The following is a 16,501-nucleotide window of genomic DNA, read 5'->3' as shown; positions in this document are numbered from 1 at the left end:
CTTACTGACTGAAACAAAGTCTGTAAATGAGGTGACAAAATATATTGCGCTCAAACAGCAAGCTGATGTGCATTACTGTGCTCAAATACACTAGACAACTTTATAAACACCGAGTCTCTCTCTGTACATGTAGTTTGTACATAAAATATCAAATGAAAAAGACAACAATCAGTGAACCACAGTGAAAATCCATTCCTGTTCTTTTCTCACCCTCAGGTTCTCCTCTCACTGCGTCTCCTGCTGATGATGAAAACACATGTCTTGTCCCGGGTCAGTAGGCAGGTGGCCTATGGCCTCCATGAGCTCCTAAAGACTAATGCAGCCAACATCCACTGTACAGATGACTGGTACACACTCTTCTCACTGCTGGAATGCGTTGGTGCTGGAGTGAAACCTCCTGCCTCCTTCCAGCTCATCTCTACCACTGCTGACAATGACACAGGTTCAGTATTGCTCTCAGCATCATGTCTTTGATTTACATATTAAGGAAAGATTTTGATTTTACACTGATTACACTTTGTAAATCCTATGCCTATCCCAGCTGTCATCAGGCAAGAGGCGGGATACACCCTGGATAGGTTGACAGTCCATCATAGGGCTGACATATGAAACAAACGTTCACACACACATTCACACCTATGGGCAATTTAGAGTGACCAATTAACCTAACATACATGTCATTGGAGATGGAAAGAAGCTACAGTACCTTGAGAGAACCCACACTGGTAATGATAGTTGTTGCAATAGTAATCCTGCTCAGTACAAGAGGAACACAGGTTCAGGCATTTTGTGTATGTGCTTGGCTGAGGAGCCAGTGGTGTGATTCCACCATCTGTGGGATTACTACTGAATGCCTCTAAGTCAGAATCCCACATAGATGTAAGTATGATATAGATATGTAGACATAGAAATAGACATAGAAATTGTGGGGTTTTTTTATTATTAGGATTGCTTATAAAATTATGTTTTTTGGGGGAAAACAAGAAAAATGCAATTGGTTGTGGGCGCATATGTCCCTTGTGTAGTGACAGTTTTCATTGCAGCAAAATGACAAGCAAAGTGTGTTTTAATAACTAAATGGTAAATGGTCCGCACTTATATAGCGCTTTTCTACCTAGCAGGCACTCAAAGCGCTTTACACTGCTTCTCATTCACCCATTCACACGCACAAGCACACACACATTCACACACCAATGACCTGACTCACCGGGGGCAACTAGGGGTTCAGTATCTCGCCCAAGGACACTTTGGCATGTGACGTGGCAGCCGGGAATCGAACCACCAATCCTATGATTGGCAGTCAACTGCTCTACCTATTGAGCCACAGCCAATAACTACACTTTTGATAGTAGTTTCTTTCTGTGCTAAAGCTAAGCTCTTGGATCTGATCATCTGGCTATGTTTGAAAAGTCTTGTTACCTAGTTGGGAAACAAAATGACACCACATTCTGAAAATCTGCTGTTGCACAAGATGTTTTTGTTTAAGTCTGAATCTGCTGTACAACAGCAGATTCTTAACCTTAATATTTGGGATTAGTTGCCACTCAACACCACTTTAGTCGCTTATAATCAGCTGTAGCAATTACTTGTGATAAAGATGCAGAGTAAGATAGTTCACTTGGTCTTGAGCAAGCTGTAGCACGGTATTCTTTTTGGAGAATTTCAAGCTTCCTGGTTGAAACTCTATGGATGTTCTCCTGATGGTGGACTCTCCAGACTTTGAAAGTGAAGACCCACATTTATCTTTGATAAATAATGCAGGACCTCCCAATTAATTGTCATCCTCCAACTGAACATTAATGCAGATATAGAAATGATTAAGAGTTTGCAAACCTTCTCTAACATCCTCAAGTGGAATCTGTAAACTTCAGGATATTGTTTGCATTATTTGTATCTTAGAGAGGCAACTGTGGTCCTCTATAATTGTTGCAGTAATACATGGCCAGTGTAAAATTCAAATAAAAAATAGATTTAGGTTTGTCAGCAGTTTTTGTTCAAATAGATGTGCGAATGTTTTTCTGTACTGTGCAATGGTTCTCTTGATATAATTCTAGACTGACCCTATGATGTTGAAATCAGGGCGCTGTAGGGCCATACAATCTGCTTCAGTACACCTAGTTGACTCCAGACTCCTAATGGCTGAAAAAAATCATCATTTTAGTAATGTTTTTAAAATGATTAAGTATGAACTCAGTTTTCATGATGATTTAACATGTAAAACAAGTCAGACTATCAATTTAATAAAACATATAATTCTCTGCTATATGTCTCCAGGTGCCCAGTCAGACAGTGAGCTGTCTTCTCATCATCTTAGTGAAGTGACATTGGACCGTGGTTACACATCTGACTCAGAGGTCTACACTGAGCACAAGACCAGGATCCCTCGCTCTACAACTGATGTTGATGTAGCAAGCAGTGGATGGCTTGTGGTCAGCACACAACAACACATTTGTTAAGCATACAACAAGGGAGAATGCAATAATGTTTAGTCAGTTTCTGATTTCTTATATTTATATTTCTTCTAGGTTGGCAAAGATGACTTAGAAATGGGTAAGAGCCCTCCAATAAGCTCTAAAGCTCAGCTGAATCACCCACTGGTCAACCAGTACATACTGACTCTTGGTCAAGACCTGGGACAGCATGACACAAAGTCTCTCATTAAGTGTGTGGAAACACTCTCTTTCATCGTCCGTGATGCTGCACATGTCACCCCAGAAAACTTTGAGCTGTGTGTAAGAGCTATACGTGTGTTTGTGGAGGCCAGCCTCAATGGAGGTGAGATACTAAAATACATTTTAAATTGTATGAATGCTTTTTAAAATTTCAGTTAACTTAGTACTTAACTACAACAGAGTATTAGGCCATGAGAAAGATTTTTCTTTATTTTAATAAAATTACCATAGTGCAGAGTGTCAGCAAAATGCCTTGTGTTGATGATCTGGTGACATTGTACTTCAGAACTGGTTTTAGTATCAAGAGTATTATTTGACTTTTAGCTCATAAACATAGTGGATAATAAGAATTAGGACTTTAGATTGTGCTGATAATTACATCTGTTCAGAAAGAGAAACCAGACAACTTGCAGTTGTACAAAAGGAAAAAGCTGGTAATGGACAGATGCTAGGATGGCTGTATCTGTGTGTAATACTGACAGCATACAGAATGTTTGTACAGTCTGCTTTCTAGGCCCATGTTAATGAATGAAGAGTTTAATTGAAGCTATTCATTAGCTTTAGCTTCTTGCTTTATAGCCATTCATGATTGCTATCCATTGCATGTATGGATGACTGGAGTGAATACCTTCTAACAGGCAGACAAAGTATCGTAAAGCTCAAAGACACTTCCGGCATCCTCTCAAGCACACACAAAATGTAATTAAATTGTCTGTTGCTACTTTTGGGTCATTGTTTGTCTGTCATGCCATCATGTTACAGATATAATGGGCAGAACTGTAATTTAATCAAAGTATACAGAATATGTTTGCAGGTAATGGCACTACGCTCTGGTGTGGCACATCTGGCTGAATTCTGGCAGCCATAAACGCCAGAGCATTGAGGGCTGAGATGTGGCAATGGTTCATTTATGTTTAGGCATTAGCATTCCCAAATTTCTTTCTCTTAAGCCCTTAGGCCATAGAATATGTGCTGTCAAAAGAGGTTTATAAACATAAACGAAGATAATGTGTCTATCAGAGCACTGCACTGAGGAATTTCCCTAATCTGTAAGAAACAATAAAAAGCGCAAAACCAGCTTTACTTTATCTGCTTTTTTGGCCTGACTTCATGGAATTTATGTTAAGTGTTTTTAAGATAAATAAACATTTTGGAAATGTCTTATTGCTTCATGGTTGTTTTAGATAAAATTATAACAAAAGTTTTTGTATGATAATAGATTATACCACATAACACAAGCAATGATCAATGTCTGCATGCCAGTTAAAATGGCATACTATTTGGTTTTAGAGGTGACGTATATGTTTCAAGGATCTGCCAAGTGGGGAAAAAAGACTACTAATGCCTCTATTCTGAGAACGTAAATAATAATTTCTTTAAATAATTTTCTTTCTTAGGTTATCGCAATCATGACAAGAAAAAGAGCCACAAGTATGACTCCTCAAAGTCCCGAATGAGGAAGAAGGCTGGGGGGAGGGAAAAAGAGGGCGGAGGCGCCACAAGGCGAGGTGGTAGCCGGGCATCCAACCAGCGCCCATCACGTTCCCACAGTGACGATGAGGAGGATGAAGGTGTCCCAGCCAGCTACCACACGGTGTCATTACAGGTTAGTCAGGATGTAAGTACAACAGCCCTCTTCACACTTTTACCGTATGTCAACTCAAGCCAAGCTATCCCAAAAACCTCTTGTTTTATCCAAAAATAATAAAGAAAACGTCCAACTTTTCAGTGGCGGTGTAAAAATTATTTAGGCTTTAAGCTAAGGTAATTGTGACATCAAGATGCTTCTTGCTTTAGCACCCACGTAGACATTCAGTATGGGTGTAACTATGTCTCTGAAATCAAAAATGTAATATAAAAAAATGTGTGCTTAACAAAACTTTCATTTCATTTGGAGCAAAATAACATTGAATCTTGAGTATCTAAGCTGAACATTACACTCCTCCTGATGTCAGTTGCCCTATGTTTTTTGCATGTTGTTATTGATTTTATAATTATCCAGTGTATCCAGAGTGTTTAAAAAAAAATACACAAACCATCCCTGCAGAGACCTATATTTATTTTGGCAACCCACACCACATCCTGAGATACTGTGCACACACACAAATGTACAGAACGAAAAGAAAAACTGTGTACAAGACAAGCTTTAATATCTGATATTAGTCCTTACAATTTGCTTTCCTGCTGAATGTGCAAATATAAATTAAACACATGCATGGTAATATGTTAATTACTGAGATTTATGAGTGTTCAGGTTATTCATCACTGTGACATTTTAGTAAATTATATGAAATCATGGTTAAAACTGTTTTTAAGATATTAACAGTTTTTAAATGAGGGCTACTTACAGTCTAATAAAATATAAACACTTTATGTATGTTACTAGTAATAATCCAAATAATGTCACTCCACTTGACCACCGTACACTCAATATTTTGTCTCTTATTGTAGATATAGAGTCACCCACCCTTTTATTGTTAACACTGTGTGTGTGTGTGTGTGTGTGTGTGTGTGTGTGTGTGTGTGTGTGTGTGTGTGTGTGTGTGTGTGTGTGTGTGTGTGTGTGTGTGTGTGTGTGACTGTGCAGCTTTTAGACCTGATGCACACCTTGCACACCCGTGCTGCCAGCATCTACAGTTCCTGGGCAGATGAACAGCGTCATCTAGAGGCTGCCGGCAGGAAAATTGAGGCAGACTCCCAGACTCTCTGGACCAGTTGCTGGTGTCCACTGCTGCAAGGTGGGGATCATACAGTAGATCTAATGCAGAACACCACAACAGTTCTTCTAAATAGCCACTTAGAAAAGCTTATAATGTTATTTTGTGACATGGTGACTTTCAAGCATTAACATGAAATTGAATTTAACTGAAGTAGGGGCAGCTATGGCCTAGGAGCTACAGTGGGTTATCCATGGACCAGGCTCCATGATTTTGTTTTTTGTAGTTAAAATGAACGGTTAACTGTTAAATAACTGTTGTAAAGAGTCCTGTAAGGTTTCCAGAGATGCTGTTGACATTGATGCTTTTGTTGATAATAAGCTCATTTACACTTTGTCAATGAAAAGTCAAAATGACTTGTTTTGCATCGACGAATGAATATTGCACACTGACAAAGTCACAGCCAAAGTGCTTATTGTATAACATACTGTATTTGACTGACTTGGTTAAAAAATGGGCTTTAGGTCAGATTTTGTTCTACACAACAGCTGATTTTTGCTGTATTGTTATTGCCCACTTCAGGCATTGCTTGGCTGTGTTGTGATGCTAGGCGACAGGTTCGAATGCAGGCTCTCACCTACCTCCAGAGGGCACTGCTTGTCCATGATCTGCAGACACTTGATGCAGCAGAGTGGGAATCATGTTTCAATAAGGTAGGAGAGGAGATGAGAAACTATTTGTCTATACTTCTTTTTGTTTTGTTTTGTGTGTAAAATTAAATAACTGCTTGGACAAAGTAGTAATTGATTGAATGTTAACATGATTGGAAAATATAAACCAAATCATTTTATCTCTCACAATCCAATTTCATAACTTTTCATTGCGTGTGTGTCTGTGTCCGCACATGTGCAGGTGCTTTTCCCCCTGCTGACTAAGCTGCTTGACAACATTAGCCCAGCAGATGTGGGGGGTATGGAGGAGACCAGAATGAGAGGCTGCACTCTTCTGTCAAAGGTTCAGCAAGCCACAGTACACTACCAACAATCAGCATATTCTCCATTATAGTACCAGTCAAAGGTTTAGACCAGGGGTATTCAACTAAAATTTAAAGAGGTCCGGTTACACAATATTTTTGGAAGCAAAGGTCCAGAAGATTATAATGTCTAACTATTTACCGCAATAGATTATCAAGTAGCCTGCATGTAATCAGTTCTTGACTGTCAAATCAAATTGATTCAGTACAATTCAAAAACCTTTTGACAAATTTATTGTTATGTAACATTGAACTGAGCATGTGGCTCAAGATCCTGGTGGACTGGTCATATTGGGCTCTGAGAATCGAAACTTTCTGTGATCACACTTCAGATTTGAGTGGGTATGTGTGTTCAAAACCTTTGTGTTTTGTCTCATAATGCCGTTTGACATTGGTACCTTTAATAAGAGCCGCAGTTTCTGAACACTGGTTTAGTGCTCCGATTAGGTAATCTGAACAGAAAGAAGTCTGTTCATTCTGGATTAAAATTTTTTCATTTTCACTGTCCACTCTTCTCTTTTTGGACATTTTTATATTTATCTCTTTCTTTTTCACCATCTCACTGTCCTTTTATCAACTTTCTCCTCTCCGTCGTCTGTATCTCTCTCTTCTCTATTGTCTGTATCTCTCCCTCTCTCCTCTCTGTCGTCTGTATCTCTCTCCTCTCTGTCGTCTGTATCTCTTCCTCTCTCCTTTCTGTCGTCTGTATCTCTTCCTCTCTCCTCCCTGTTGTCTGTATCTCTCCTCTCTGTTGTCTGTATCTCTCCCTCTCTCCTCTCTGTCGTCTGTATCTCTCCTCTCTGTCGTCTGTCTCTCTCGTCTGTCTCTCTGTTATCACCGTCTTTGTTTATTAATTTCTTTCCAACCTCGAACTTTCTCTCATCTACTGTTGATTCGCTAAATTTAACGCCTGTGATCCACACAATCGATTGGCTAAGTGAAGTCACGTGGGATGGCTTAACTCACATTCAATTGGCCAATGCGTTCTCGCGTCCACTAAATAACTACCGTAAAGATTGCAATAGCTGCGCCGGTTAAAATGAAGATGCCCCGCTAGATCTTGAATCAAAACGTTCGGTTTGGTCTGTAGCTCCGGGTCCGTATGGGACAGCTTCTGGGTCCGGATCCGGACTGCGGTCCGCCTTGTTAGTGACCCCTGGTTTGGACACACATTTCCTTCAGTGTTTTTCTTTGACACCCTGGTACACTCATGGCGTTCTCTCATCAGAAGTGCACTACACTCTATTCTATAAGTTCATGAGGTAGTCTCTGGTACTGTAATGTGCTTTAGACCATAAGCTATCTTGTGCAGAGGAAAGGAGGGTACAGAGTCAATAGCCCTGGTCCTTTCGTCTGATGAGTTGAAATTGGAGATTATTTGGTTTTTATTACCATGTCTTAGATACAGCGTGAGCACACAGTTCCTGAATGTGTGGTTTCCACTGTTAAGCATAGAGGAGGAGGTGTGATGGTGTGGTACTTTGCTGGTGACACTTTTGGACAAAATTGAGGGCATACGTAAGGCAACAACAGCATTTTGCAGCAACATGCCATCCCAACTGATCTGCATTTAGAAGGACCATCATTCGTTTTCCAAAGACCACAAAAAAGCATAATGATGGAGGGCTGCATTAGACCTGATTGCCACAATCACTCAATCTAAATCCAGTTGAGATGGTTTGAGTGAGTAAAGGAAAAGCAGCAAACTCAACACCTCCAGGAACTTCTTTAAAACTGTTGGAAAACCAAGTAGATTTGGATGGTCTTTCACAGATGGATCATTTTTGTATTTGATTTTAGATACATGAAAATGTTAACATATACTATAGTGTAATGTTTTGCATAACTGTGGTGATTGCTCTAAACTGGGATGTTTCTATGTTGCCTTCCAAGCTAATGTTATTAAGTAATATGGTGCCAGTTTATCTTCCGATAAAATGTGCAGAAATACAATACCAATGTCTTACTTTCCAGTTTTACAATAGAAATGTCTGTTGTAGAAGTGAAGATTAGGTGGAACAGAACTGAAATGTCTGTTATTATCTTACATTACAACCATAAGTAGGCCAGAGAGCAATACAGTAAGTAGAAATCCTCTTATCTTCATACTTTAGCAATTAAGGTGGAAAATAAACATTTTAAAAAGAAATTTTGACAGGAACACTGCTAATTTTTCTTAGTGAGGGTGTTGGCTGTCCAGAAGCCAAGTGTAACAGATTAACTGAGCCCATTCTCCTGGAAGGAGCTGTGGCTGATCTATGTTTTTTTTCCTTCAGGTTTTCCTTCAACACCTCTCTCCTCTGCTGTCCCTGCCTACCTTTGCTGCCCTTTGGCTCACCATTCTGGATTTCATGGACAAGTACATGCATGCAGGATCCAGTGATTTATTGGTAATCAAAGCAACGAGTTAAAAAGCCCCAATAACAGGGGGCAACTTCTCTCTTTTTTGGTCAGTTTTTTTGCTACTCATACAGTTTGCTATTTGAGTCCAACGAAAGTTGATTAGGGACTTCCATTCCATTTACTGTATCCTCCGCGATAATTTCCTTTCTTCTATACTTCTATTTCATTAATATTGTGATGTGCTTATAGGTTGCAGGTAAACAGCCTGACATTTTTATTTTCATTTTCCACAGATATGATGCTGTTTAAAGCTTGATTAAAGACTATTGACATCAGGACTATTTTGGAATGATTTCATATAAATAGATGTCAGCTGCTACAATATATCACAATATATCATTTATTCTTTCCAGTAGGGCAGAAATGTGTATACTATATGTAAATGTTACACTATTTGTTTATGGCAAATCCCAAGTCCTCCATGATACACTGCATCTAGTAAGTATTCACAGCGCTTAACTTAAAAAAATTATTTTCCTCAAAGTTCTACAAACAAACGCCCCATAACGACAACATAAAAGAAGTTTGCTTGAAATCTTAGCAAATTTATTAAAAATAAAACCACTTAGACATCATATGTACATAAGTATTCACAGCCTTTGCTCAATACATTGTTGATGCACCTTTAGCACCAATTACAGCCTGATGCTAGAAGCTTGACACAGCTATTTTTGGGCAGTTTCTCCCATTTTTCATAGCAGTACCTCTCAAGATCCATCAGGTTAGATAGGGAGCTTCGGTGCACAGCCATTTTTAGGTCACTCCAGAGATGTTCAATCTGGTTCAAGTCTGGTCTCTGCCTGCGCCACTCAAGGACATTCACAGACTTGGCCAATGGCCACTCCTTTGTTATCTTTGCTGTGTACTTAGGGTCGTTGTCCTGTTGAAAGATGAACCGTCATTTTAGTCTGAGATCCAGAGCGCTCTAGAACTGGTTTTCATCAAGGATGTCTCTGTGCATTGCTGCATTCATCTTTCCCTTGATCCTGACTTTTCTTTTTTTTTTTTTTTTTTGTATAAATTTGCAAAGATTTTAAACTTCCTTCACATTGTCATCATGGGGTATTGTTTGTAGAATTTGGGGAAATTTATAAATTTTATCAATTTTTGAATAAGGCTGTCCACAAAATGTGGAAAAAACTAATGTGAATGCACTGTACATTACAGCTTTTGTCATTTATGTCACCATTTATGACACAACTTGTGTCCTGTTTGTATCACTCTTAGAAACTCATCATTAATGCATCTTATGCATATTCTGTCATCAGTTTTCTCCTTCAAACTGTTTGTGATTAGGACCAGTATTGGTGAATAAAAAACCACAATAGTTCAGAGGCTGAAAGAAAATATAAAGAGAAAATGCTTTTAAAACAATTTATCAGCCTGTGAATTAGGACCAATGTCTAAATATATACTACACATATTTATAAGAGTGTTTATTGCATGTATACAAAACTCACCAAATTAGAATAATATTTGCCAGATTTTTAAAGGTGGAGCCTAATGTGCTGACACTCTGTTGTTTTGCAGTTGGAGGCAATCCCAGAGTCTCTAAAGAACATGCTGCTTGTGATGGACACAGCAGGGATTTTCCACAGTGCTGACTCTAGGACAGGCTATTCAGACCTGTGGGAAATAACCTGGGAACGAATTATCTGCTTCCTGCCTCACCTGAGGGAGGAGCTCTTTAAACAGACTGTCATACCAGGTACTACCTATGTACATAGGTATATGTACATACATAGCTAGGTTCCAGCCTTCCTCCTTTTCCTGTCACCTTATAGACTGTGTCTAGATTTTATAGTAAACACACCCAGTGCCAAGTGCCATTCATTAGATTATAGTTTGTTTATATCATGCATTTACATTTATTGCCATTTTACCATAGTTGATGGGATTTTATTGATGTAACCACCAAAGTTAAATTTTGCAGTTTTAAATTTTCAAAAAAAAAAAAAAAAGATTATATATTTGGATTCAACCTTACCTTTAGTCATTTGGCAGATGCTTTTATCCAAAGCGACTTACAAGGGTAGGCAGGGTAAGCGTAAGGAGGTCTTGCCTAAGGACCCCTACTGGAGGTAGGCCAGAGCTGGGATTTAGAAATAACACTAAAGGTAACCTGACAACAGTAAAAGTAGAATTCACAGTAGAGCTGCTGTGTTGGATTACATTAGATTGCACAGTGTATCTAATAAAGTGGCCAGCGAGCTTCCATTTGTTTCAGAATGGCAAAGCATTAAAGACCAAAAGTTTTTCTCAGATCAACAGCAGCATTAAATCAAACATCCCCTAGATTCAGAGGGATTGATATTTTTGAAGTCATGTCCTTGCCTTGGGTGTAGGAAATTTTTTTTTTTTTTGGAAGTTTGATAGTGTGTTCTTGTTGATAAATCACATAGTGGCAATAAAGCTTTTGGCATCACATCACTTCAGTATAATAATTATTGAAATGAAGATAATTGTACGAAACAAATAAAAATGATGCCCCCTGTACACATTTTGGCAAAACACAGATTACATTAAGTGACATAATAGGCTTCTAACAGAACAGGAACCAGGTGTAAGTAATTTAACGTGACTGCATATATAGATTATTTACTTTCACAATACCAGACAAGGTAATGTTCATCTCAAAGCAAACAGCATGATTTAATTACACGATACTCTTTAATTTTAGATCCAGCACCCAGTTCTCCAGCAGACATCGTGCAGTCGGCACCGCCAGCAGGTCAACTTAAAACACCTCAGGTGTCTTCACCACCTGTCCAGCCACTCTCTCCAATTGCAGTTGGGGTGACCACTGCAGAGACACAGTCTCCCGTTAGGCCAGCATCACCCCAAGAGCCTCAACCAACCAGTGCCATTGGTAAGACTTTCTGTTTCAGCACAGTCACACACTCAGTGATCAGCAAGGCTTATTGCCACCAAATATTGCCACCTTTGTAGAAGAAGCAGGCGTTAAGCTTTTTCCCAGTTTCTGCGTTTCGCAAACTGAAGACATACAGGGACTAGAATAAAGATTTGATTAAATGAGATTTGAAGGGACCAACGCTTTAAGCCACATGGAGAGGGAAAAAATGGGACTATAAAATGTACAAATAAAATTGGTACTGAAAGGTTTTACTATAAATAACTGTTTCATTTTCTAGGATTAGATCAGTCATCTCCAGGACAAACCTGCATTCCTCCTATGCCAGTGCCATTAACATCTCCTGCCCGGGCTCCCTCACCCCTGAACCAGCCCCCACTTATCCTGCAGCCCCTTGCCTCTCCTCTGCAGGTGGGAGTCCCACCCATGTCCTTGCCAATCATCCTAAACCCTGCCCTCATTGAGGCCACATCTCCTGTACCGCTTCTTTCTAATCCTGGACCTACAAGCCCTTCTGACGAGGTCAAGTAAGCTACAGTACACTCCCATGATCTGCTCTGGACCCAACAGACTTCAATTATAACTTCAGGAGCTGCATGTCACCAGGGTTTTGAAATAATTAAATATAGATTTATGAGATGATGCCTCATTTATATCACATTTGATTTAAAGCGTTAATTTAAAAATGTCACTTAAACAAAAAATCACCAAATGCTGACATCTGTTGTGTCATTTTTATGTTCTGTATTTTAAAATGCCTATGGTTGAATGACATAAGAAAATATATAATAGACATACAGTATAAAAGACTAATATCAAAACAGGTTTAGTCTAGATTCAGCGCTGTCATGTTTAAATTCATATGAAATGTGTAGAAAAAGACAGAACACATTTTCAACCCTACATGTTATTGATTAAATTGAATTTCCAGAGTTTTTACTTTTTTCAGATGTTCCAGATGTCATATTTCATTTTTATTTCAGAGTACAGAATCTATTCTGTTTTCATTTTCCAGCCAAAAATTCTTCTACCCAACATTTTTTTTGTTCTACATGAGCCTTTTGTATCTAAAACAACCCAAACAAGCTTCTCAACTAAACAAACATGGATTGGGTACAAACAAATCCCTCCTCAGATGGATTGGAGATGTTACATCTACAACATTCCAAAATGTAAGAGTCTGCTGAAGAGTTACATATTGATGTAACTTTAACGTGTATATGTAGCTTGCTGAATACAACAGTGCACACACAAGTAACCCCAGGAGCTCCTTATCTAATACAGCTGAGTCACTCTTTATGTTATAATGGAATCTGTGGAAGCGAATAACATTACTACCATTCGTAGTATTAAAAACCATCTTGTTTTATGTGGTGTGATCTTTTTCAGCAGTTCATGTCAGGTGGTGAAATTTCAGAATTTTGATTTCAATTTAGTAACTTTTTATAACAGCATTAATTGTACAGAGATACAAAGGCATCATAAAACACTTTATCACTGCCCACTTTACACCATCTTGCTAAGTTAATTATTAAGTCATTAAATCCAAATTTTCACAAACACCTTTATTAAAAACAGTCACAACAAATATTGATTTTATTATTTTCTTTTGTCTTTACTGTACTTTCATAAGTCATAGTTTTAAATTATTAACCAGTTTAAAAAACAAAGGCCAACATTTAAATTTACATTTCACTTACATTTTTGGTTGTCAGGATCATAATCAAATAAGATTTTATGCATGCTTTACATTTTTATAATGTACCAATCTTAGCCGGTTTGGATCACATTATGGGATGTTCAGAGATCAAACAATTCGGTGTCAGCAAAAATAAAGGTGAAAACTGTCACACTTTTTTATACATTTTACTATTTCTCTCATTTTCTGTTACTTTTCTAGGTCTGGAAACTATTCAAAGAATTTCCAGGTTTTCTTTGAAACATATGAATTAGGTATTAAATCTTAGGAATTTGCTTTTTGACTTGACTTTAAGTCAGAATGCGCAACTTACTAAACAAGCCAACTTACTACTCTGGATTGTCTACATACCTGTGTGGAATTGAAACCACATAAATATGGTACATAGAGTTTAAAGTTGTTATATTTATAACTTCAGATATATTTACATTTCTACAAAGTATTCAGTTGTATTTAAATTAAACACTTCTTAAAATTAAAACTGTTTCCCTCCATAGATATCTAAACATCCTGCATGTTGATTGTGCCTTGTGTACAATGGCATTACCCTGACAAACTGACCGCTGAAAGCATAAAACTGATTCAAAGTGGCCCTGGGAGTCTCTATGATATTTCATGTTATTTATTAAATTTGGGGAAAAATAGATGGACTTCACTACTGCTGTACAGTTGACATGCCAGTCAAACACTATAGCCTTATAGAGCCACCAACCTTTGGAAGCTGTGTGTTTATTTGTTGTATGAGACTCTCTCCAATTCCTGCTTAAACAGGGAATTACATGAATATAATGTGTATATATAAATGGAAGGTAACTTACCTATAGGATAGGATACTTTTGAATATGTAATAAATATAATATAAAGAAAGTTGCTATTGTTTGTGCTATTTTGTTTTGTTTTTCTCTGTGAAACTGAGAAAATTGTGAAAGGATGTTCTAAAGTTATATAAATTAGTCAGGAACAAAGAGAACCCCCAGACCAAGACCAGGCATTGTTGCTGTGGATAACATCATGTTTCAGATCATGAAGCTCAATATATAAATGAACATCCTTACTAGATGTAGACTTTGACAATGTAACTGAATACCATCGTCATCAAGGAACAGATTAAAGTCTGAGACTAGTTGTGAAAATACTTATTTGGATTAGTGTAGAATATAATTAATTACAATTCTAATCAGATTATCAATTTAACAGATGATTATTGCACTGGAGCAGGCAATGACGTTTTTGTACACACACAACAGTACATGGAACATGAGGCACAAAACATATAACAGGTAACCAATCCTTTATTGTAATTTCACATGAATGGATAGATTTATCATCATGGACACAAGGGTAAGAGTTATCTATGTCCACATTGCAGAATTTACTGGGGAGTTTTATGTAAGTTGTCCCTAGTCACAAAACTTACAGCACAGTATATAACCTCTAAAAGTAGTGAAAACAACACAGTCAATTAATTTCGCTGTACACTGAAGACATTTGGGTTCAACATAAAAAATGAAGATAGAGGTAATGAATTACAGGTTTTATTTTCTATTTGTATCTAGATGTATAACACAACATAATACATAGCACCTTCTGTATCAGATCACCCACATTTTAGGCAAGAAAACTGGGTCTGGCAGTTTTAATAAAAATAAAACTCAATATGTGGTTGCTAATGCCTTTTTTTTTTTGCAATATCTTCATTAGAAGTGTGATTACCTGACATTAGGAAACTGTTTTTGTTTTGTTTTATCTTTTTTATTAGCCTTTCTGGGGTTGTACTGTAATCTTATTCAGCTGGCTTATGTTATGGCTGTTTTTCAGGGGTTCTCCCTTTAATCTCTTTTTCAGCAGATAAAATTAATGTTGAGTTGAATAAGGGTCTGGTGAATGATCTGTTCAGTATAAAACCATAACTTCCTCTTCTTCCTATGGAGTCATCTTCAAATAATGGGCTGTGACATACTTTCCCATGTTCTGTGAAAGTTGTAGTGATGTCACTATTGTGAGTTTTTCTGTAGAAGCATGTTCCATTACTTTTGCCCACTTAAAATGTGCACATCAGATACTAAAGGTGCTGTGTTCAACATGTTACCTGGCAGTTCAGTTGTGTCAACTGGAATTCTTTCTTGTTACGTTGAAACATGTAACTACTCATCCTAGTAGCTTCATCAATCTGAGGAAAGGTGGCTAGGATACCCTGACAGAACCATACTGGAGGTTCTGTCAGGGTATAGTAGGCTTTGGAATTGGGAATGTTATGAATATTTTGGCAGCAACAACTGCAATAAAGCATTTGCCATAACTGGCAGACAGCCTTTTACATCTACAATTTTGACCCACTCTTTCTTGCTGAATTATCACTATTTCCTCAGGTTATCTTTGTGTTATATTAAAATTGTTTGATGATTTGTATTATCAAAACAGTGTGACAGAGATGGAAAAAAAATCAGGAAGCGCTCAATTACTTTTTCCCATTACTGTTTGCAATTTTATTAGCCTACTGTATTGGAACCCTGTGGAAAACATTCAATACACATAAATGACAGTCTAGCAGCCTTCCAAGGCAATGGGGCAGATTAAGTGGTTTACCTAAGGTTGCTGCACAACCCAAGAGTGGTTGATGGGGCCAATTTTCCACATACTACTCACACAAAAAAATCTAAACACTGTTTTGCACAGCAGAATAGAACAAGTTTTTCAGGAATATTGCATATTTTTTGTATTTATGAAACACAATTTATTCATAGTAAAAATATGACAAGAAATAAGCATCAACTACAATATATTTATTTATGTAAATATAGCCTGATGTCTCTGTATACAGTAAATGTGCTGCTTTACTTTATGTACGCTAGTATGTAGTGCAACTATACTGTAAATCTACACACTACTCGCAAATATTGATAGCATTGGTCTTTTACTTTTTCTGAATTATGCTAGGGTGGTGTTTTTTAATAAATTTTTACTGAACAGTGTAGCTTGACCCTTTTAAAATATAAACTACAGTTGTATTTAGAAGTGGAATTACATAGGTCTGACAAACTATATTAACAAAGAGTCTCCTGTTTTCATGTGAACAGTCACCTCTGTCCACCCTGACCATTTTTCAATTACACATAGGCCATAATGTGAATAAAAGTAAATACTAAAAAGTATTTGTTCCCTTCC

The 16,501-nt window shown here is 37.6% G+C and overlaps 1 protein-coding gene across 3 annotated transcripts in view; it reads left to right on the top strand.

The window, feature by feature from the left end:
- gbf1 (golgi brefeldin A resistant guanine nucleotide exchange factor 1) overlaps positions 1-16,488 on the top strand; it is a 90,107-nt gene extending 73,619 nt beyond the window's left edge. For 2 of the 3 annotated variants that reach the window (XM_026355421.1, XM_026355422.1), the window contains exons 30-40: positions 217-442; positions 2,275-2,429; positions 2,526-2,775; positions 4,070-4,290; positions 5,260-5,410; positions 5,912-6,042; positions 6,242-6,343; positions 8,639-8,752; positions 10,296-10,473; positions 11,446-11,634; positions 11,918-16,488. In XM_026355421.1, coding sequence (XP_026211206.1) covers positions 217-442; positions 2,275-2,429; positions 2,526-2,775; positions 4,070-4,290; positions 5,260-5,410; positions 5,912-6,042; positions 6,242-6,343; positions 8,639-8,752; positions 10,296-10,473; positions 11,446-11,634; positions 11,918-12,168 — 1,968 coding nt within the window. In that variant the 3' untranslated portion in view covers positions 12,169-16,488. The remainder of the gene's footprint in view (positions 1-216; positions 443-2,274; positions 2,430-2,525; positions 2,776-4,069; positions 4,291-5,259; positions 5,411-5,911; positions 6,043-6,241; positions 6,344-8,638; positions 8,753-10,295; positions 10,474-11,445; positions 11,635-11,917) is intronic. The other variant, XM_026355423.1, reaches the window with a different exon arrangement.
- Positions 16,489-16,501: the final 13 nt, after the last annotated feature.

Source organism: Anabas testudineus, chromosome 15 (assembly GCF_900324465.2).
Source record: "Anabas testudineus chromosome 15, fAnaTes1.2, whole genome shotgun sequence".
In the NCBI taxonomy this organism is placed as follows: Eukaryota; Metazoa; Chordata; class Actinopteri; order Anabantiformes; family Anabantidae; genus Anabas; species Anabas testudineus.
This window is presented reverse-complemented; position numbering and strand designations above follow the sequence as displayed.